Below are 22606 nucleotides of genomic sequence, written 5' to 3' on the forward strand. Positions count from 1 at the left end.
CTCGATATATTTAACTTATATATTTATTTTTGTTAACACAATCAACACAGTCTGATCAAATAGAGTAACTCACATGATCAAACTGAATAAATAAATGAATAACAGGCAACAAATAATCATAAAAATATTCTAACTTAAAACTTACTGCTCTGAATAAATGAAATAAAAATAAAGCATCCAATCTATTCTATAAAATACAACTATTTACAAAGGAGGTGAAGGGAGCAGGATCGTTCAGCTACTTCACGGGAGCATCCTCCTTGGTGCCATCTCTTGGAAGATTGTATGACCTCACTCTGGTTTATTTGTATGTCTTGCTCAATGGCAGGAGGAGAAGGTCAGAGAGTCTTTCTTCCCCACAGAGACTCCTAATTTGTAAAACAGTAAAACTGTGTTTAAATTCTCTGTCTGTCTGTCTGCTGCAGCTGTCTGTATCTCTCTCCCCCTCTCTCTTCATTAAACATGACAAACTTCAGTAAACAGCTGGACAAGGCTTTGAAATCACGGATTTCATGAGTACAAAACGTGTAGGCTATGCGTTATGCATAGATGCTCTTTGTATGAAAAGGCAAGCCCCCATAAAGTGGAGACAACAGTATGTTTTTAAGCCAGATCACAGCACCTGACCTGCAGCATTATATAAACCAGGCTGCCTTATCACTGTCTGTTTTTTGTTTGTTCCTCTCTTTTCAGGTCACTCTGTACTGCATGTACTTGTAAATATTCTCTGGCAGAACATTTCAACATTCCTCAGTCCACGTAGCCACCTTCCTGAAAGCAGGTAAGCCAAACACATTTGACACCATTGTCAAAGCCTTGGCTCATTGATACTACTTTTCCTGTCTGTGTTAAAACCCCTGTTCAACCATGTGATGCAATACTGTATGGGCTGCCACTGCCAGCTCTGAATTCCACACTCCAACAAACAAGAGGGCAAATATGATTTGAAACCTTCAGAGTCAAAAATAATGTCCTAATATGGGTAGACTTTTTCTGTCAGGACGGGGGAAAATAATTAAAGCTCTACTAAGCTGAGAATTATGTCAGTTGACATAGGTTTGGGTATTCAATACCAATATCTCACTTTCTTTCAGGTATAATATCAAGCTGTGTTGTCGAGAGTTGATGGCTGAATGGTGGTGGTGCACAGGTGAGGTGGTGGGAAGCAGGTTCATTGAGAGCCACACATAGAAGGACACACTCTGACAGGGCCAGGGACAATCAGGACCACTTCAGGGTAATTCACTGGGTTGAGATCCAGTGACAGTGAAGGTCATAACATGTTTGACATTTCGTATCCAGTTAATAAGTGCTTTATTGCTCATAGAAATACTGAAACATATACATTTAAATAAAATCAAGCATAATAAACCACAAGGCAGACTGAGGCCTACCTCTGACAGGGAACATCATCAGAGAAAATAATAACAGTAAAGCATGATGTGAAAACAGCAGTATGAACAAAAGCAATAATAATAATAATAATATAAGAAATCAATTGTTATTACCATTCCTGAGCCAGAATGCATAGCATCTGCTACATCCCAGTATCAGCATTGTTTTTACATCTCCTGGTATAGAGATCATGTCAAAAAAAGGTCCATAGCCCATTATTAGGCTACTCCTGAGTGCCTAATGTTTTACGGCCTCACATGCTCTGGTTTGAGGAAGACATAGGTTGCCCGAGGGTCCATCTGGGAGTCAGTCCACTTGTTTGGGCCATGGCCTTCCACTTGCTCCTCTGCCTCCTCTTCTTCACTGGGCTCTCCCACCCCATCTTCACCCAAGCCTGTCTCCCCAATGCTCAGACGACTCATCCCCTGGGCCTCTGCCTCCGTCCTCAGGGGACTCAAGTCACAAATGCAGCAGACCCTCAACAGCTTAGTTGGGTGAATATGTCTAACTACTGCTCGTTTCTTGGAGCATGAGCCGCAGACCACAAAGCCACATTTTCTGCAGTGGTGTCTGCGTTGGGTCAAGTCGAACTTGTTGGAACAGCGCATGCAGATGGAAGTGGCTTGGTCGGGGATCCAGGGGACAGCGAAAGTAGAACCAGGTCTGTGGTTCCCACTCTGCTGCTGTCTGAACTGACAGTCCTCTATATGCTCTATCCAGGTTCGCTTCTCCTCATATGAGGCAGCTGCCACGAAGAATGACTTGCGTGGTGTACGGATCAACCATTGGTTCTTCATGTTCACATCATCTTCCAAGTCTTCCAGCTGAATTTCCTCTGAAATTATGAAAACAAATTCAGGTTAATATAAGGTACCAAAGATATGGACCATATTATGGGGTAAACAAGCACACAGGCATGACTTCTTTAAAACAGCTTGTTGTGGAAAGACGACATCCATTTTTTATTTCAGCCTGTCTCATTAGAAGCACATACATCCACCATGAGGTGACAGTCTGTTCTTGTAAGACTTATAATACTTCCTTCTATTAGGGTTCGAGTTGTGCGAGAAGACTTTTTCAAGTCATCTCAACAATGTAGCTGTCACCAACTGTAACAAGTGTAAACTGCAGACAGCTTTGTCCTTGTTTAAAATATTCTTTTTGCCTTTTTCTAGTGCAGCGAGTTTCACTTTGAACTTTGAAAGCATTTCAAGCCCTGACACCATTACTGACTAATCTCACTCTGTGTTTGTCTTGTTCAATATAGAGTTGTGATGAGCAAATGAGGATGAGGTGCTCACCTAGAAGGATGATCTGCTGGTTTTTGTTCCAGTGGCCCTTCAGGATGATGCTGCCATACACAAGCACATCATTGAAAAGGAAGAAGACTTTAGGCTGGGGCCCCCGACGGCTCTGCTTCATCAACTGGCCCTGTCCAATCAGAACCCGACCTGGCTGGGAGAGCCGTTTCCCTGATGGTCCAAATGAAATTTCAACAGCATGGATCCGCTCCTGGTTTTCCTGATCAAATGTTACATACACCATGTTGTTGTCCTTGTCTTGTCTCAAGTGAGTCTTTCCAACTCCCCGTCTGTGGGTGTGAGATGTTGTCATGTGCTCGTCTCGTCCCTCTAAAGAAACAAGCAGCCTGGCAAAAGCATTTATAGTTGTTGATGACGCAAACAGGCTTTCCAAAGTAAGTTCAGTGTCAAGAAAAACACTGAGCTATTTTTAAATAAGAGAAGTGATGCAAGTAAATCTGAAGAAGGAAATGTCTTTACTATCAAAATAATGTTTTTTGGGAATTTAAATTTCTTTGCTGTCTTGCAGCTAAAATTCAATTTTTATGTGCTGAAGTTATGACTGTTGATTGAGGCTCTCAGTGATTTGAGTGGGACTTCAGGACAATACATCCTGACTGACTGCAGTCATTTCAAAAGGTGCATGTTGCTCCCACTACTTCAGCTCATGAATGTTTATTCATTTATTATTCAAGAATTATTGGGGTGACATAGGGTTTTGTAAGGAGCTGGGACATTGTATATTAATGTCAACACAAATAAGAGCAACAGTCCTTATGAAAACACACTGGGTTGATTCATGTTAAGATCCACCTGACCTGTGGAACTTTTCTCATTTATGTCCCTAACTAAACCTTCTGCAAGTCAACACTATGTTTTACAAACACTGCCAGCTGTTAGAAGCTGTCCTATGGGTAAGCAGGTAGCTACAGATGGAGGCTTCCTGGATGCGAGAAATGATTTTATCTGGTAATTTAGTAATTTATTTGTTTTCTAATACAAACATCTGTGTTTGTGGACCCTGAAACAGACGCATGTTTTTCCTATTGTTAATGTTGAAACGTCAAAGTGATGTTCAAATGAAATAGCATCATCTCTTCTCCTTCACGTCTCCACTCTTCTTCCCATCACTCAACAGCACATTTCTCAATAGAGTGCCAGTTCCCTCGTAGATGATTCAAAATACAGAGGAGCCTTGCATAAGGCCTTCCTGCAACACATCTAAATGTGAATAAGCTAATAATTCATAGCCAAAGCTTAAACTGCTCAGTCACCATATTGACTTAGACGTGCATTTAAATGAAAATCTTTGATCTTTAATCAGCCATGTGTCCTTGTTAATTAAAGGACTGTGCAGTACGAGCACACAACATACATATATTTAGTACTTGTATACAGAGTGATGCAGCAGAAAGTAGTAAGTATTAAACCAGGTTCCCAGATTGTTTCTGGACACAATTGTGTGCAGTCAAACCAGACGCTTCCTGCTAAACGGTGGCATTAAGAGGTCGGACAACTTCTGTCAACAAATGAATTATGTGAGGCACTACAGACAGCAGGACAGGCATCGTCAGCTTAAGTGTTGTTTATTAACAGTGATGCATTTTCTCTTAAAAAGGAAGTTGTGCATGTTTCCCAACAGAGAAAAACAAAGGGTGCAGTCAGGCAGTTGTCAGGATACAAAAAATGTTGCCTTGTCATCTGCTGCACAAGAAACATTGCAGAACAAAAACATATTCTTTCACTTTGCTATGAGCAAACTTCTAAAAAATACCACTGAGCACCTATGACTACAACTGGTTCACTGGTATTTTGTATTCAAGGAACAGTTGTATCAGGACTCAAAACAATCACTGAACTGAAGGGCTGTGTATGGTGAGAAAACATAAGCTGAAACAGGAATGTTTCAATATTGATATCAACACTATATTTTGAATATTTTCCTTGAAATGCTTTGTATAAACATGGTATAATGGTACTTCTAATTAAATTAAATAATACTAACTCCTCAAATCTATTGGTGTTGGACTGAGCAGTTTGAAAAAGTACTTCAAAGGTTCAGTGTGTAAGATTTAGGTGAAAGGGATTTTTGGCAGACATTGAATATAAAATAATCCTAGTGATGTTTTCACTGGTGTGTTTTGTCTAAATTGCATGAATTGTTGTTGAGGTTTAAGGGCAGAGGATGTCACAGTTTGTTAAGCCCTATAAAACAAATTGTGACTGTGAATATGGGCTATACAAAAACAATTTGATTGATTGATTCTCACAGAAACTACAGACCTAGATCTGATTCTGTGTTGAGATAGCAGCCATCAGGTAATTCCCATACTTAGATAAGAACCTGACAAACAACACAAACCTGTCTCAATGTTTTTCCATTACCTACATAACTTCCTGTGGTCAGACATAAAGGCTTGCAAAACATTACTTTTCATTATGATTGAAACAGTAGAGGCAGAGCTATCCTGACGTGTAGTCTTCAAAAAAATGGATCCCACTTTTCCCATAATGCAAACTGACAATCTTTTTGGAATTTAATCCCATGAAATTTAAACTCAGTACATCCCCATTTTAGAATTCCTCTTTAAACAGTGGGATAGTTAATATTGCTTTGGGTATTCAATACCAATATCTCACTTTCTTTCACATATAATATCAAGCTGCGTTGTACTGAACTGTCCTTAGCTTAACACACAGTGCACTTAAAGGAAAGGGGTCTTCAGTATAACTGCAGAAATCTCTCTCTTAGTTGGAAAGCACTGAAATACTGAAAGAACCCATGAAACTGTCACCTTTGTCAGTGCTGTCTGATGAAGTCTGAGACAACAGTGATCTGAAGCAGCAAACAAGACTCAGACAGAGAGTGAAGCACTGAAGGTGACTGAATGATTGATATGGTTGAGTGAGCCAGGTATACAGAACGAGAGTTGATGGCTGAATGGTGGTGGTGCACAGGTGAGGTGGTGGGAAGCAGGTTCATTGAGAGCCACACATAGAAGGACACACTCTGACAGGGCCAGGGACAATCAGGACCACTTCAGGGTAAATCACTGGGTTGAGATCCAGTGACAGTGAAGGTCATAACATGTTTGACATTTCGTATCCAGTTAATAAGTGCTTTATTGCTTATATAAATACTGAAACATATACATTTAAATAAAATTAAGCATAAATAAACCGCAAGGCAGACTGAGGCCTACCTCTGACAGGGAACATCATCAGAGAAAATAATAACAGTAAAGCATGATGTGAAAACAGCAGTATGAACAAAAGCAATAATAATAATAATAATAAGATAAGAAATCCATTGTTATTACCATTCCTGAGCCAGAATGCATAGCATCTGCTACATCCCAGTATCAGCATTGTTTTTACATCTCCTGGTATAGAGATCATGTCAAAAAAAGGTCCACAGCCCATTGTTAGGCTACTCCTGAGTGCCTAATGTTTTACGGCCTCACATGCTCTGGTTTGAGGAAGACATAGATTGCCCGAGGGTCCATCTGGGAGTCAGTCCACTTGCTTGGGCCATGGCCTTCCACTTGCTCCTCTGCCTCCTCTTCTTCACTGGGCTCTCCCACCCCATCTTCACCCAAGCCTGTCTCCCCAATGCTCAGACGACTCATCCCCTGGGCCTCTGCCTCCGTCCTCACGGGACTCAAGTCACAAATGCAGCAGACCCTCAACAGCTTAGTTGGGTGAATATGTCTAACTACTGCTCGTTTCTTGGAGCATGAGCCGCAGACCACAAAGCCACATTTTCTGCAGTGGTGTCTGCGTTGGGTCATGGTGAACTTGTTGGAACAGCGCATGCAGATGGAAGTGGCTTGGTCGGGGATCCAGGGGACAGCGAAAGTAGAACCAGGTCTGTGGTTCCCACTCTGCTGCTGTCTGAACTGACAGTCCTCTATATGCTCTATCCAGGTTCGCTTCTCCTCATATGAGGCAGCTGCCACGAAGAATGACTTGCGTGGTGTACGGATCAACCATTGGTTCTTCATGCTCACACCATCGTCCAAGTCTTCCAGCTGAATGTCCTCTGAAATTATGAAAACAAATTCAGGTTAATATAAGGTACCAAAGATATGGACCATATTATGGGGTAAACAAGCACACAGGCATGACTTCTTTAAAACAGCTTGTTGTGGAAAGACGACATCCATTTTTTATTTCAGCCTGTCTCATTAGAAGCACATACATCCACCATGAGGTGACAGTCTGTTCTTGTAAGACTTATAATACTTCCTTCTATTAGGGTTCGAGTTGTGCGAGAAGACTTTTTCAAGTCATCTCAACAATGTAGCTGTCACTGCCTGTAGCTGTGCACTAACAAAACAACTGTATCAAGTGTAAACTGCAGACAGCTTTGTCCTTGTTTAAAATATTCTTTTTGCCTTTTTCTAGTGCAGCGAGTTTCACTTTTAACTTTGAAAGCATTTCAAGCCCTGACACCATTACTGACTAATCTCACTCTGTGTTTGTCTTGTTCAATATAGAGTTGTGATGAGCAAATGAGGATGAGGTGCTCACCTAGAAGGATGATCTGCTGGTTTTTGTTCCAGTGGCCCTTCAGGATGATGCTGCCATACACAAGCACATCATTGAAAAGGAAGAAGACTTTAGGCTGGGGCCCCCGACGGCTCTGCTTCATCAACTGGCCCTGTCCAATCAGAACCCGACCTGGCTGGGAGAGCCGTTTCCCTGATGGTCCAAATGAAATTTCAACAGCATGGATCCGCTCCTGGTTTTCCTGATCAAATGTTACATACACCATGTTGTTGTCCTTGTCTTGTCTCAAGTGAGTCTTTCCAACTCCCCGTCTGTGGGTGTGAGATGTTGTCATGTGCTCGTCTCGTCCCTCTAATGAAACAAGCAGCCTGGCAAAAGCATTTATAGTTGTTGATGACGCAAACAGGCTTTCCAAAGTAAGTTCAGTGTCAAGAAAAACACTGAGCTATTTTGAAATAAGAGAAGTGATGCAAGTAAATCTGAAGAAGGAAATTTCTTTACTATCAAAATAATATTTTTTGGGAATTTAAATTTCTTTGCTGTCTTGCAGCTAAAATTCAATTTTTATGTGCTGAAGTTAAGACTGTTGATTGAGGCTCTCAGTGATTTGAGTGGGACTTCAGGACAATACATCCTGACTGACTGCAGTCATTTCAAAAGGTGCATGTTGCTCCCACTACTTCAGCTCATGAATGTTTATTCATTTATTATTCAAGAATTATTGGGGTTACATAGGGTTTTGTAAGGAGCTGGGACATTGTATATTAATGTCAACACAAATAAGAGCAACAGTCCTTATGAAAACACACTGGGTTGATTCATGTTAAGATCCACCTGACTTGTGGAACTTTTCTCATTTATGTCCCTAACTAAACCTCCTGCAAGTCAACACTATGTTTTACAAACACTGCCAGCTGTTAGAAGCTGTCCTATGGGTAAGCAGGTAGCTACAGATGGAGGCTTCCTGGATGCGAGAAATGATTTTATCTGGTCATTTAATAATTTATTTGTTTTCTAATACAAACATCTGTGTTTGTGGACCCTGAAACAGAAGCATGTTTTTCCTATTGTTTCATGTTGAAACGTCAAAGTGATGTTCAAATGAAATAGCATCATCTCTTCTCCTTCACGTCTACACTCTTCTTCCGAACACTCAACAGCACATTTCTCAATAGAGTGCCAGTTCCCTCGTACATGATTCAAAATACAGAGGAGCCTTGCATAAGGCCTTCCTGCAACACATCTAAATGGGAATAAGCTAATAATTCATAGCCAAAGCTTAAACTGCTCAGTCACCATATTGACTTAGACGTGCATTTAAATGAAAATCTTTGATCTTTAATCAGCCATGTGTCCTTGTTAATTAAAGGACTGTGCAGTACGAGCACACAACATACATATATTTAGTACTTGTATACAGAGTGATGCAGCAGAAAGGAGTAAGTATTAAACCAGGTTCCCAGATTTTTTCTGGACACAATTGTGTGCAGTCAAACCAGACGCTTCCTGCTAAACGGTGGCATTAAGAGGTCGGACAACTTCTGTCAACAAATGAATTATGTGAGGCACACCAGACAGCAGGAGAGGCATCGTCAGCTTAAGTGTTGTTTATTAACAGTGATGCATTTTCTCTTAAAAAGGAAGTTGTGCATGTTTCCCAACAGAGAAAAACACAGGGTGCAGTCAGGCAGTTGTCAGGATACAAAAAATGTTGCCTTGTCATCTGCTGCACAAGACACATTGCAGAACAAAAACATATTCTTTCACTTTGCTATGAGCAAACTTCTAAAAAATACCACTGAGCACCTATGACTACAACTGGTTCACTGGTATTTTGTATTCAAGGAACAGTTGTATCAGGACTCAAAACAATCACTGAACTGAAGGGCTGTGTATGGTGAGAAAACATAAGCTGAAACAGGAATGTTTCAATACTGATATCAACACTATATTTTGAATATTTTCCTTGAAATGCTTTGTATAAACATGGTATAATGGTACTTCTAATTAAATTAAATAATACAAACTCCTCAAATCTATTGGTGTTGGACTGAGCAGTTTGAAAAAGTACTTCAAAGGTTCAGTGTGTAAGATTTAGGTGGAAGGGATTTTTGGCAGACATTGAATATAAAATAATCCTAGTGATGTTTTCACTGGTGTGTTTTGTCTAAATTGCATGAATTGTTGTTGAGGTTTAAGGGCAGAGGATGTCACAGTTTGTTAAGCCCTATAAAACAAATTGTGACTGTGAATATGGGCTATACAAAAACAATTTGATTGATTGATTCTCACAGAAACTACAGACCTAGATCTGATTTCGTGTTGAGATAGCAGCCATCAGATAATTCCCATACTTAGATAAGAACCTGACAAACAACACAAACCTGTCTCAATGTTTTTCCATTACCTACATAACTTCCTGTGGTCAGACATAAAGGCTTGCAAAACATTACTTTTCATTATGATTGAAACAGTAGAGGCAGAGTTATCCTGACGTGTAGTCTTCAAAAAAATGGATCCCACTTTTCCCATAATGCAAACTGACAATCTTTTTGGAAGTTAATCCCATGAAATTTAAACTCAGTACATCCCCATTTTAGAATTCCTCTTTAAAGAGTGGGATAGTTAATATTGCTTTGGGTATTCAATTCCAATATCTCACTTTCTTTCACATATAATATCAAGCTGCGTTGTACTGAACTGTCCTTAGCTTAACACACAGTGCACTTAAAGGAAAGGGGTCTTCAGTATAACTGCAGAAATCTCTCTTTTAGTTGGAAAGCACTGAAATACTGAAAGAACCCATGAAACTGTCACCTTTGTCAGTGCTGTCTGATGAAGTCTGAGACAACAGTGATCTGAAGCAGCAAACAAGACTCAGACAGAGAGTGAAGCACTGAAGGTGACTGAATGATTGATATGGTTGAGTGAGCCAGGTATACAGAACGAGAGTTGATGGCTGAATGGTGGTGGTGCACAGGAGAGGTGGTGGGAAGCAGGTTCATTGAGAGCCACACATAGAAGGACACACTCTGACAGGGCCAGGGACAATCAGGACCACTTCAGGGTAATTCACTGGGTTGAGATCCAGTGACAGTGAAGGTCATAACATGTTTGACATTTCGTATCCAGTTAATAAGTGCTTTATTGCTTATATAAATACTGAAACATATACATTTAAATAAAATCAAGCATAAATAAACCGCAAGGCAGACTGAGGCCTACCTCTGACAGGGAACATCATCAGAGAAAATAATAACAGTAAAGCATGATGTGAAAACAGCAGTATGAACAAAAGCAATAATAATAATAATATAATAAATCCATTGTTATTACCATTCCTGAGCCAAAATGCATAGCATCTGCTACATCGCTGTATCAGCATTGTTTTTACATCTCCTGGTATAGAGATCATGTCAAAAAAAGGTCCACAGCCCATTATTAGGCTACTCCTGAGTGCCTAATGTTTTAGGGCCTCACATGCTCTGGTTTGAGGAAGACATAGGTTGCCTGAGGGTCCATCTGGGAGTCAGTCCACTTGCTTGGGCCATGGCCTTCCACTTGCTCCTCTGCCTCCTCTTCTTCACTGGGCTCTCCCACCCCATCTTCACCCAAGCCTGTCTCCCCAATGCTCAGACGACTCATCCCCTGGGCCTCTGCCTCCATCCTCAGGGGACTCAAGTCACAAATGCAGCAGACCCTCAACAGCTTAGTTGGGTGAATATGTCTAACTACTGCTCGTTTCTTGGAGCATGAGCCGCAGACCACAAAGCCACATTTTCTGCAGTGGTGTCTGCGTTGGGTCACGGTGAACTTGTTGGAACAGCGCATGCAGATGGAAGTGGCTTGGTCGGGGATCCAGGAGACAGCGAAAGTAGAACCAGGTCTGTGGTTCCCACTCTGCAGCTGTCTGAACCGACAGTTCTCTATATGCTCTATCCAGGTTCGCTTCTCCTCATATGAGGCAGCTGCCACGAAGAATGACTTGCGTGGTGTACGGATCAACCATTGGTTCTTCATGTTCACACCATCTTCCAAGTCTTCCAGCTGAATGTCCTCTGAAATTATGAAAACAAATTCAGGTTAATATAAGGTACCAAAGATATGGACCATATTATGGGGTAAACAAGCACACAGGCATGACTTCTTTAAAACAGCTTGTTGTGGAAAGACGACATCCATTTTTTATTTCAGCATGTCTCATTAGAAGCGCATACATCCACCATGAGGTGACAGTCTGTTCTTGTAAGACTTATAATACTTCCTTCTATTAGGGTTCGAGTTGTGCGAGAAGACTTTTTCAAGTCATCTCAACAATGTAGCTGTCACTGCCTGTAGCTGTGCACTAACAAAACAACTGTAACAAGTGTAAACTGCAGACAGCTTTGTCCTTGTTTAAAATATTCTTTTTGCCTTTTTCTAGTGCAGCGAGTTTCACTTTGAACTTTGAAAGCATTTCAAGCCCTGACACCATTACTGACTAATCTCACTCTGTGTTTGTCTTGTTCAATATAGAGTTGTGATGAGCAAATGAGGATGAGGTGCTCACCTAGAAGGATGATCTGCTGTTTTTTGTTCCAGTGGCCCTTCAGGATGATGCTGCCATACACAAGCACATCATTGAAAAGGAAGAAGACTTTAGGCTGGGGCCCCCGACGGCTCTGCTTCATCAACTGGCCCTGTCCAATCAGAACCCGACCTGGCTGGGAGAGCCGTTTCCCTGATGGTCCAAATGAAATTTCAACAGCATGGATCCGCTCCTGGTTTTCCTGATCAAATGTTACATACACCATGTTGTTGTCCTTGTCTTGTCTCAAGTGAGTCTTTCCAACTCCCCGTCTGTGGGTGTGAGATGTTGTCATGTGCTCGTCTCGTCCCTCTAAAGAAACAAGCAGCCTGGCAAAAGCATTTATAGTTGTTGATGACGCAAACAGGCTTTCCAAAGTAAGTTCAGTGTCAAGAAAAACACTGAGCTATTTTGAAATAAGAGAAGTGATGCAAGTAAATCTGAAGAAGGAAATGTCTTTACTATCAAAATAATATGTTTTGGGAATTTAAATTTCTTTGCTGTCTTGCAGCTAAAATTCAATTTTTATGTGCTGAAGTTAAGACTGTTGATTGAGGCTCTCAGTGATTTGAGTGGGACTTCAGGACAATACATCCTGACTGACTGCAGTCGTTTCAAAAGGTGCATGTTGCTCCCACTACTTCAGCTCATGAATGTTTATTCATTTATTATTCAAGAATTATTGGGGTTACATAGGGTTTTGTAAGGAGCTGGGACATTGTATATTAATGTCAACACAAATAAGAGCAACAGTCCTTATGAAAACACACTGGGTTGATTCATGTTAAGATCCACCTGACTTGTGGAACTTTTCTCATTTATGTCCCTAACTTAACCTCCTGCAAGTCAACACTATGTTTTACAAACACTGCCAGCTGTTAGAAGCTGTCCTATGGGTAAGCAGGTAGCTACAGATGGAGGCTTCCTGGATGCGAGAAATGATTTTATCTGGTAATTTAGTCATTTATTTGTTTTCTAATACAAACATCTGTGTTTGTGGACCCTGAAACAGAAGCATGTTTTTCCTATTGTTTCATGTTGAAACGTCAAAGTGATGTTCAAATGAAATAGCATCATCTCTTCTCCTTCACGTCTACACTCTTCTTCCCATCACTCAACAGCACATTTCTCAATAGAGTGCCAGTTCCCTCGTACATGATTCAAAATACAGAGGAGCCTTGCATAAGGCCTTCCTGCAACACATCTAAATGTGAATAAGCTAATAATTCATAGCCAAAGCTTAAACTGCTCAGTCACCATATTGACTTAGACGTGCATTTAAATGAAAATCTTTGATCTTTAATCAGCCATGTGTCCTTGTTAATTAAAGGACTGTGCAGTACGAGCACACAACATACATATATTTAGTACTTGTATACAGAGTGATGCAGCAGAAAGGAGTAAGTATTAAACCAGGTTCCCAGATTTTTTCTGGACACAATTGTGTGCAGTCAAACCAGACGCTTCCTGCTAAACGGTGGCATTAAGAGGTCGGACAACTTCTGTCAACAAATGAATTATGTGAGGCACACCAGACAGCAGGAGAGGCATCGTCAGCTTAAGTGTTGTTTATTAACAGTGATGCATTTTCTCTTAAAAAGGAAGTTGTGCATGTTTCCCAACAGAGAAAAACACAGGGTGCAGTCAGGCAGTTGTCAGGATACAAAAAATGTTGCCTTGTCATCTGCTGCACAAGACACATTGCAGAACAAAAACATATTCTTTCACTTTGCTATGAGCAAACTTCTAAAAAATACCACTGAGCACCTATGACTACAACTGGTTCACTGGTATTTTGTATTCAAGGAACAGTTGTATCAGGACTCAAAACAATCACTGAACTGAAGGGCTGTGTATGGTGAGAAAACATAAGCTGAAACAGGAATGTTTCAGTACTGATATCAAAATGATATTTTGAATATTTTCCTTGAAATGTTTTGTATAAACATGGTATAATGGTACTTCTAATTAAATAAAATAATACAAACTCCTCAAATCTATTGGTGTTGGACTGAGCAGTTTGAAAAAGTACTTCAAGGGTTCAGTGTGTAAGATTTAGGTGAAAGGGATTTTTGGCAGACATTGAATATAAAATAATCCTAGTGATGTTTTCACTGGTGTGTTTTGTCTAAATTGCATGAATTGTTGTTGAGGTTTAAGGGCAGAGGATGTCACAGTTTGTTAAGCCCTATAAAACAAATTGTGACTGTGAATATGGGCTATACAAAAACAATTTGATTGATTGATTCTCACAGAAACTACAGACCTAGATCTGATTTCGTGTTGAGATAGCAGCCATCAGATAATTCCCATACTTAGATAAGAACCTGACAAACAACACAAACCTGTCTCAATGTTTTTCCATTACCTACATAACTTCCTGTGGTCAGACATAAAGGTTTGCAAAACATTACTTTTCATTATGATTGAAACAGTAGAGGCAGAGCTATCCTGACGTGTAGTCTTCAAAAAAATGGATCCCACTTTTCCCATAATGCAAACTGACAATCTTTTTTGAAGTTAATCCCATGAAATTTAAACTCAGTACATCCCCATTTTAGAATTCCTCTTTAAACAGTGGGATAGTTAATATTGCTTTGGGTATTCAATACCAATATCTCACTTTCTTTCACATATAATATCAAGCTGCGTTGTACTGAACTGTCCTTAGTTTAACACACAGTGCACTTAAAGGAAAGGGGTCTTCAGTATAACTGCAGAAATCTCTCTTTTAGTTGGAAAGCACTGAAATACTGAAAGAACCCATGAAACTGTCACCTTTGTCAGTGCTGTCTGATGAAGTCTGAGACAACAGTGATCTGAAGCAGCAAACAAGACTCAGACAGAGAGTGAAGCACTGAAGGTGACTGTATGATTGATATGGTTGAGTGAGCCAGGTATACAGAACGAGAGTTGATGGCTGAATGGTGGTGGTGCACAGGTGAGGTGGTGGGAAGCAGGTTCATTGAGAGCCACACATAGAAGGACACACTCTGACAGGGCCAGGGACAATCAGGACCACTTCAGGGTAAATCACTGGGTTGAGATCCAGTGACAGTGAAGGTCATAACATGTTTGACATTTCGTATCCAGTTAATAAGTGCTTTATTGCTCATATAAATACTGAAACATATACATTTAAATAAAATCAAGCATAAATAAACCGCAAGGCAGACTGAGGCCTACCTCTGACAGGGAACATCATCAGAGAAAATAATAACAGTAAAGCATGATGTGAAAACAGCAGTATGAACAAAAGCAATAATAATAATAATAATAATATAAGAAATCCATTGTTATTACCATTCCTGAGCCAGAATGCATAGCATCTGCTACATCCCAGTATCAGCATTGTTTTTACATCTCCTGGTATAGAGATCATGTCAAAAAAAGGTCCACAGCCCATTATTAGGCTACTCCTGAGTGCCTAATGTTTTACGGCCTCACATGCTCTGGTTTGAGGAAGACATAGATTGCCCGAGGGTCCATCTGGGAGTCAGTCCACTTGCTTGGGCCATGGCCTTCCACTTGCTCCTCTGCCTCCTCTTCTTCACTGGGCTCTCCCACCCCATCTTCACCCAAGCCTGTCTCCCCAATGCTCAGACGACTGATCCCCTGGGCCTCTGCCTCCGTCCTCAGGGGACTCAAGTCACAAATGCAGCAGACCCTCAACAGCTTAGTTGGGTGAATATGTCTAACTACTGCTCGTTTCTTGGAGCATGAGCCGCAGACCACAAAGCCACATTTTCTGCAGTGGTGTCTGCGTTGGGTCACGGTGAACTTGTTGGAACAGCGCATGCAGATGGAAGTGGCTTGGTCGGGGATCCAGGGGACAGCGAAAGTAGAACCAGGTCTGTGGTTCCCACTCTGCAGCTGTCTGAACCGACAGTCCTCTATATGCTCTATCCAGGTTCGCTTCTCCTCATATGAGGCAGCTGCCACGAAGAATGACTTGCGTGGTGTACGGATCAACCATTGGTTCTTCATGTTCACATCATCTTCCAAGTCTTCCAGCTGAATGTCCTCTGAAATTATGAAAACAAATTCAGGTTAATATAAGGTACCAAAGATATGGACCATATTATGGGGTAAACAAGCACACAGGCATGACTTCTTTAAAACAGCTTTTTGTGGAAAGACGACATCCATTTTTTATTTCAGCATGTCTCATTAGAAGCACATACATCCACCATGAGGTGACAGTCTGTTCTTGTAAGACTTATAATACTTCCTTCTATTAGGGTTCGAGTTGTGCGAGAAGACTTTTTCAAGTCAACTCAACAATGTAGCTGTCACTGCCTGTAGCTGTGCACTAACAAAACAACTGTAACAAGTGTAAACTGCAGACAGCTTTGTCCTTGTTTAAAATATTCTTTTTGCCTTTTTGTAGTGCAGCGAGTTTCACTTTGAACTTTGAAAGCATTTCAAGCCCTGACACCATTACTGACTAATCTCACTCTGTGTTTGTCTTGTTCAATATAGAGTTGTGATGAGCAAATGAGGATGAGGTGCTCACCTAGAAGGATGATCTGCTGTTTTTTGTTCCAGTGGCCCTTCAGGATGATGCTGCCATACACAAGCACATCATTGAAAAGGAAGAAGACTTTAGGCTGGGGCCCCCGACGGCTCTGCTTCATCAACTGGCCCTGTCCAATCAGAACCCGACCTGGCTGGGAGAGCCGTTTCCCTGATGGTCCAAATGAAATTTCAACAGCATGGATCCGCTCCTGGTTTTCCTGATCAAATGTTACATACACCATGTTGTTGTCCTTGTCTTGTCTCAAGTGAGTCTTTCCAACTCCCCGTCTGTGGGTGTGAGATGTTGTCATGTGCTCATCTCGTCCCTCTAAAGAAACAAGCAGCCTGGCAAAAGCATTTATAGTTGTTGATGACGCAAACAGGCTTTCCAAAGTAAGTTCAGTGTCAAGAAAAACACTGAGCTATTTTTAAATAAGAGAAGTGATGCAAGTAAATCTGAAGAAGGAAATGTCTTTACTATCAAAATAATATTTTTTGGGAATTTAAATTTCTTTGCTGTCTTGCAGCTAAAATTCAATTTTTATGTGCTGAAGTTAAGACTGTTGATTGAGGCTCTCAGTGATTTGAGTGGGACTTCAGGACAATACATCCTGACTGACTGCAGTCGTTTCAAAAGGTGCATGTTGCTCCCACTACTTCAGCTCATGAATGTTTATTCATTTATTATTCAAGAATTATTGGGGTGACATAGGGTTTTGTAAGGAGCTGGGACATTGTATATTAATGTCAACACAAATAAGAGCAACAGTCCTTATGAAAACACACTGGGTTGATTCATGTTAAGATCCACCTGACCTGTGGAACTTTTCTCATTTATGTCTCTAACTAAACCTCCTGCAAGTCAACACTATGTTTTACAAACACTGCCAGCTGTTAGAAGCTGTCCTATGGGTAAGCAGGTAGCTACAGATGGAGGCTTCCTGGATGCGAGAAATGATTTTGTCTGGTCATTTAGTAATTTATTTGTTTTCTAATACAAACATCTGTGTTTGTGGACCCTGAAACAGAAGCATGTTTTTCCTATTGTTTCATGTTGAAACGTCAAAGTGATGTTCAAATGAAATAGCATCATCTCTTCTCCTTCACATCTACACTCTTGTTCCCATCACTCAACAGCACATTTCTCAATAGAGTGCCAGTTCCCTCGTAGATGATTCAAAATACAGAGGAGCCTTGCATAAGGCCTTCCTGCAACACATCTAAATGTGAATAAGCTAATAATTCATAGCCAAAGCTTAAACTGCTCAGTCACCATATTGACTTAGACATGCATTTAAATGAAAATCTTTGATCTTTAATCAGCCATCTGTCCTTGTTAATTAAAGGACTGTGCAGTACGAGCACACAACATACATATATTTAGTACTTGTATACAGAGTGATGCAGCAGAAAGGAGTAAGTATTAAACCAGGTTCCCAGATTTTTTCTGGACACAATTGTGTGCAGTCCAACCAGACGCTTCCTGCTAAACGGTGGCATTAAGAGGTCGGACAACTTCTGTCAACAAATGAATTATGTGAGGCACACCAGACAGCAGGACAGGCATCGTCAGCTTAAGTGTTGTTTATTAACAGTGATGCATTTTCTCTTAAAAAGGAAGTTGTGCATGTTTCCCAACAGAGAAAAACAAAGGGTGCAGTCAGGCAGTTGTCAGGATACAAAAAATGTTGCCTTGTCATCTGCTGCACAAGAAACATTGCAGAACAAAAACATATTCTTTCACTTTGCTATGAGCAAACTTCTAAAAAATACCACTGAGCACCTATGACTAACACTGGTTCACTGGTATTTTGTATTCAAGGAACAGTTGTATCAGGACTCAAAACAATCACTGAACTGAAGGGCTGTGTATGGTGAGAAAACATAAGCTGAAACAGGAATGTTTCAATACTGATATCAAAATGATATTTTGAATATTTTCCTTGAAATGTTTTGTATAAACATGGTATAATGGTACTTCTAATTAAATAAAATAATACTAACTCCTCAAATCTATTGGTGTTGGACTGAGCAGTTTGAAAAAGTACTTCAAAGTTTCAGTGTGTAAGATTTAGGTGAAAGGGATTTTTGGCAGACATTGAATATAAAATAATCCTAGTGATGTTTTCACTGGTGTGTTTTGTCTAAATTGCATGAATTGTTGTTTTCTTTACCATAGAACGGACCTTTATATATAAATATATTTACATGGAGGGGGGTCGTCTCTGTGGAGGCCACCATGTTATTTACTGTCATCCAAACTAGACAAACTAAAACCTTTTGAGTTTTCATGACAACTGAAGTTCACCACAGGTTCTATTTCATGTTGGGAAGAGGAGGGTGAGGTGAGGAGCATTCAGCTGCAACATGACACTTCACCTCTAGATGTCACTAAATTCTACACACCGAACCTTTAAATCCAGAAACATTTGATCAAACATTTGGCGAGTAACTGAAAATAGGCACAGGAACACAGTCAGTGTGATACGCTTTCAAAAGTAGGAATGGAAAAAAGAAGACAAGCATTCCTTGTTGAGGTTTAAGGGCAGAGGATGTCAGCTTGTTAAGCCCTATAAGACAAATTGTGATTGTGAATATGGGCTATACAAAAACAAGATTGATTTTCACAGAAACTACAGACCTAGATCTGATTTCATGTTGAGATAGCAGCCATCAGATAATTCCCATACTTAGATAAGAACCTGACAAACAACACAAACCTGTCTCAGTGTTTTTCCATTACCTACATAACTTCCTGTGGTCAGACATAAAGGCTTGAAAAACATTACTTTCCAAATGATTAAGATTGAAACAGTAGAGGCAGAGCTATCCTCACATGTAGTCTTCAAAAAAAATGGATCCCACTTTTCCCATAATTCAAATTGACAATCTTTGTGGAAGTTAATCCCATGAAATTTAAACTCAGTACATCCCCATTTCAGAATTCCTCTTTAAACAGGGGGATAGTTATGATTGCTGCAGTTCCTTCTGATGGTCATTAAAGCAGTCCAGTGCAGTCCAAGTGAGAGTTGTCTCTGCAGCACAGTGTGTCCTGCTCTCAGTGCCATCACAAGTCCAGAGTTCCTCTCACTTTAAACTTCTTGGCGGAGCGCTCACTGGCTCGCTGCTCAAACTTACTCCCATAGATGTGTGAGACGAAGCCGTTGATCTCCACAGCAAAAACACTGTTCCTCTTAGGGATCACTGGCACAAGTGGAGGGAGAGAAACAAAAGAACAGATGTGTTAGCCTGCTGAGATAAAAGTGTTTCTATAATGTACGAATGTGCCATCAGACAGATTTGATCATCCTTATGTGTTATGACTAAAGTCTTACATGCTGGTTCACACACATGTTTAAAGGAATAAGCTGAACCAAACTGGTTTCACCTTTTACCGTGATGTGCAGTTTAACAGCAAGTGAAAAAATAAACATCTTGTTATAGAAAGTATAATGTTGTATAGTATAAGGCGTGGTGAGGGGATTTTAAATAAAGTTGCATAAAGAAAAATGACAACATGGTCAGAATCATTCAAATGAGCAGCAGAATGTGAAATGAACTGGTTGTTGTTGGAAGCCAGCTAAAGGTGGGGTTCACTGAGTGAGATGGAGCTGTCAAACCTTTCAGTCTGTTCTCCTTAGTGATCATTTTGAAGACATGTTTGAACTCTTGGACTAAAATCCCTGTTGTCCCCACATACGATGGACATTTAGACCGGACCACTGTGAAAGTGAAAAGAAAAGATGGGGTTATAGCTGCATCCATGCTCACAGAGGTACCTCCAGATAAGGGTCTATAAACAGTTGGGAGCAGCGACACTCAACTCTCTCGCAAATGTTACAGTGCAGTGATCATCAGGGGTGTATGTGTACACCAACTGCACTTGTCATTGGCTGTGAGCGTGTCAGTGGGTCACAGTAAAAACTGGCTGTTCTCTTCTTCACAGACATCAACATCCTCTCTACAGCTGATTGGTCAACATGTGTTTGATTGGTTGTTCTGGAAAAGTGGTTCTGCTGCTGCAGGTAAAACAGCTGCACACTATTGTAAAGAACAAAAATCCCTGGATACGTTGGTTGAATATTGATTGTTTCATTTAGACCTGAGCCATTTCTAGCAACATGTTTTTTCCAGTACAGTAAATTCGCTCCATCATTAAACTTCATAACTCAGTGACTCATTTCTTGTGATTTGGCACTATACAAATAAAAGTCATTGAATCAAATGCACTGTGATGTGAACTTTAGAGAAAAGTAAAACTCCACCTGTGATGATGGCACCATGGAAGTCAGCCTTCAGAAGCTTCTGCTGCACCAACTGAGGACTGCTGTGAAATTACAGAGGTTTCAGAGACTCAAGAAAAACCTTCAGAGGAGATGTTTCAAAGTAATGTTAGGGTACAGAACTGATTTACCTTGTTGGTTTCAATCCACTGCACAGGTCAATAATGTAGTGTCTCCAGAGCTCATGCAGAGGCAGGAAGAGCTCGTATCTGATGATGGTGATATAAATGGTGAAGATGGGGGAAGAGGAGGAGGGAGAGAACTGGGTAGATGAGCACAGTGCACATCATCCAACACTTTTCCACATATGAGACACAACAGGTTTCAAATGCTTCAGGTACTTCACCAACCTCTGGTTCTGAGGCTTGATCTGGAAGATCTTCATCGCCCTTTTCTGACGAGCATTCAATCCTTTGGCTTTTTTACTACTCCTCTTTGACTGGTCCTTCTTGGGCCTGGAGTAGCCCAAGACCACAGCCTTGTGGCTCAACATGTCTTTCAAATCATGCCGTGCATCATGCTGAATGCTTTTATTTAGGAACGACTGAGTGAAGGCCTCCGCTTTGGAGCTGGTCTGAGACTGGAAATGAGACAATGACAGCAAGTACATTTACAGAGCTTACATGAACTGACATCTCACCTGGAAAACATACAGAACAATGTCCAGGCTGCAACGTTTGTTTTAAACTTTTGATAGAAAATTCTATCAATAGATCCTGCTTGATAGATTAATTCTCATAATTGACAATTATCATAAATTTTAGCTGTGAATCTGATGTCACTCTTTTGTCTGAGGTTCATCTGCACAAGAAGTCTGGATTCCACAGGATGTCACACTGTGTCGAACGAGAGGAATCTGTGCACCTCAACAGCAAGTAGCTTCACCAGGTCTTTAGGAATCCGGGTTCGAACCAGCGCTTCTGTTAAGACACAAATAAAACGTGAAATACACAAAACCTGATCAACTCACTGACACTGAAAAAGTGGCAGCTGGCCATAAAGACTTTTTAATTAAAAAAAAAGTTCTTCAGCTCTAGCTTTGTCGACTTTTATGTCAATTAACTATTAGTGCATCGGCTTCAATTACCACATTCACATAGTAATTCTCGTTAGCATTCATTTCTCCAGTCCTACAAAATTAGACTGATCAATTCCATTCACATTACTTTTACACTTAATTTTTACATTAGGATGATTTCTATTTTTATTTGACATGTACATTGAACATTTCTATATAAAATGTACTTATATTCATACAAGAAGTTATTTCATTTTTTGTGGTATTACAAACCCATTCTGGGAAAATGTATTAAATCGTTCTGTATGAATTTCTCTGTAACTGTTTGAGACACACAGTAGTGACGTGATCACCAGTGGCCACAGGAGAGAAGCGGAGCTCGTGACGCACTGATGTGTTTTTCTTCACACCAGAGAAACCACTCTTCTCTGGCAGAAACAGTTTGACCCGCACATCGCCCTCTTCGTAGTTTCATCTTCATTTGAGTTCAATCATTTCTAGTGGTTCTAAAACGTCTCGTTCGAAAGTTGGGCGTGAACGTGGTTTACAGTCCACCTCATCGAACGTCACTGCACCGAATCCTCTCCTTATCAGCGTGTCCTTTAAATATTAACTTCACGTCCGCGTTTAAACTTACCCTCCATTTGCACGTCTATGTCGAGTTCCCACGGAGAGTTTAGGCAAATGCAGGTAAATAACTGTCAAGCTCTGCATGCACGTTCTCACTTCCGCTTCCTCTTCTTCTACCGTTGTGACGAGATGATGTTGCCCCCTGCAGTCAACAACACGCACTTCAAGAAAAAAGAAGAACGCTGTCCCAGAGACTTGTTTTATATGTGGGTCAAATGATGAATGACTCTCTGAGATGTTTAGGGCCGATTACAACAACCTCAGTTGTGTCTGAATTTAGAATTAAGAACTTTTGGGTCATCCAGGTCTTGATGTTCTTGAGATATTCCTGAAGTTGAACTAAGTGATTAGATTCATCAGGCTTCAGAGAAATGTACAGCTG

The 22606-nt window shown here is 40.6% G+C and overlaps 5 protein-coding genes across 6 annotated transcripts; all 5 read right to left on the reverse strand.

The window, feature by feature from the left end:
* Nucleotides 1–1299: 1299 nt before the first annotated feature.
* LOC109624865 (pleckstrin homology domain-containing family F member 1-like) lies at nucleotides 1300–3112 on the reverse strand. Its single transcript, XM_020079781.2, has 2 exons — nucleotides 2697–3112; nucleotides 1300–2230 (listed from the first exon to the last, which is right to left on the reverse strand). Exons 1-2 carry the CDS (start codon nucleotides 3007–3009, stop codon nucleotides 1641–1643), a joined length of 903 nt encoding a protein of 300 aa, XP_019935340.2. The 5' UTR covers nucleotides 3010–3112; the 3' UTR covers nucleotides 1300–1640.
* Nucleotides 3113–5803: 2691 nt separating this feature from the next.
* On the reverse strand, nucleotides 5804–7602 carry LOC138407506 (pleckstrin homology domain-containing family F member 1-like). Its single transcript, XM_069524187.1, has 2 exons — nucleotides 7230–7602; nucleotides 5804–6738 (listed from the first exon to the last, which is right to left on the reverse strand). Exons 1-2 carry the CDS (start codon nucleotides 7540–7542, stop codon nucleotides 6149–6151), a joined length of 903 nt encoding a protein of 300 aa, XP_069380288.1. The 5' UTR covers nucleotides 7543–7602; the 3' UTR covers nucleotides 5804–6148.
* A 2735-nt stretch (nucleotides 7603–10337) lies between these two features.
* LOC138407503 (pleckstrin homology domain-containing family F member 1-like) lies at nucleotides 10338–12171 on the reverse strand. Its single transcript, XM_069524144.1, has 2 exons — nucleotides 11758–12171; nucleotides 10338–11266 (listed from the first exon to the last, which is right to left on the reverse strand). The coding sequence occupies exons 1-2, from the start codon at nucleotides 12068–12070 to the stop codon at nucleotides 10677–10679; spliced, it is 903 nt and encodes a 300-aa protein (XP_069380245.1). The 5' UTR covers nucleotides 12071–12171; the 3' UTR covers nucleotides 10338–10676.
* A 2694-nt stretch (nucleotides 12172–14865) lies between these two features.
* Nucleotides 14866–16682, reverse strand: LOC138407511 (pleckstrin homology domain-containing family F member 1-like). The gene is made up of 2 exons (XM_069524269.1): nucleotides 16292–16682; nucleotides 14866–15800 (listed from the first exon to the last, which is right to left on the reverse strand). Exons 1-2 carry the CDS (start codon nucleotides 16602–16604, stop codon nucleotides 15211–15213), a joined length of 903 nt encoding a protein of 300 aa, XP_069380370.1. The 5' UTR covers nucleotides 16605–16682; the 3' UTR covers nucleotides 14866–15210.
* A 1180-nt stretch (nucleotides 16683–17862) lies between these two features.
* Nucleotides 17863–22373, reverse strand: pop4 (POP4 homolog, ribonuclease P/MRP subunit). 2 transcript variants are annotated; one of them, XM_020079600.2, is made up of 7 exons: nucleotides 22232–22373; nucleotides 21441–21496; nucleotides 20927–21156; nucleotides 20708–20785; nucleotides 20559–20620; nucleotides 19914–20015; nucleotides 17863–19497 (listed from the first exon to the last, which is right to left on the reverse strand). In XM_020079600.2, exons 1-7 carry the CDS (start codon nucleotides 22236–22238, stop codon nucleotides 19361–19363), a joined length of 672 nt encoding a protein of 223 aa, XP_019935159.1. In that variant the 5' UTR covers nucleotides 22239–22373; the 3' UTR covers nucleotides 17863–19360. The 2 variants fall into 2 exon arrangements, with proteins under 2 accessions (XP_019935159.1, XP_069380589.1); XM_069524488.1 differs by having other exon boundaries at nucleotides 20559–20617; nucleotides 22232–22372.
* Between the last annotated feature and the right edge of the window lie 233 nt (nucleotides 22374–22606).

This window comes from Paralichthys olivaceus, chromosome 1 (genome assembly GCF_024713975.1).
Source record: "Paralichthys olivaceus isolate ysfri-2021 chromosome 1, ASM2471397v2, whole genome shotgun sequence".
NCBI classification, from domain to species: domain Eukaryota; kingdom Metazoa; phylum Chordata; class Actinopteri; order Pleuronectiformes; family Paralichthyidae; genus Paralichthys; species Paralichthys olivaceus.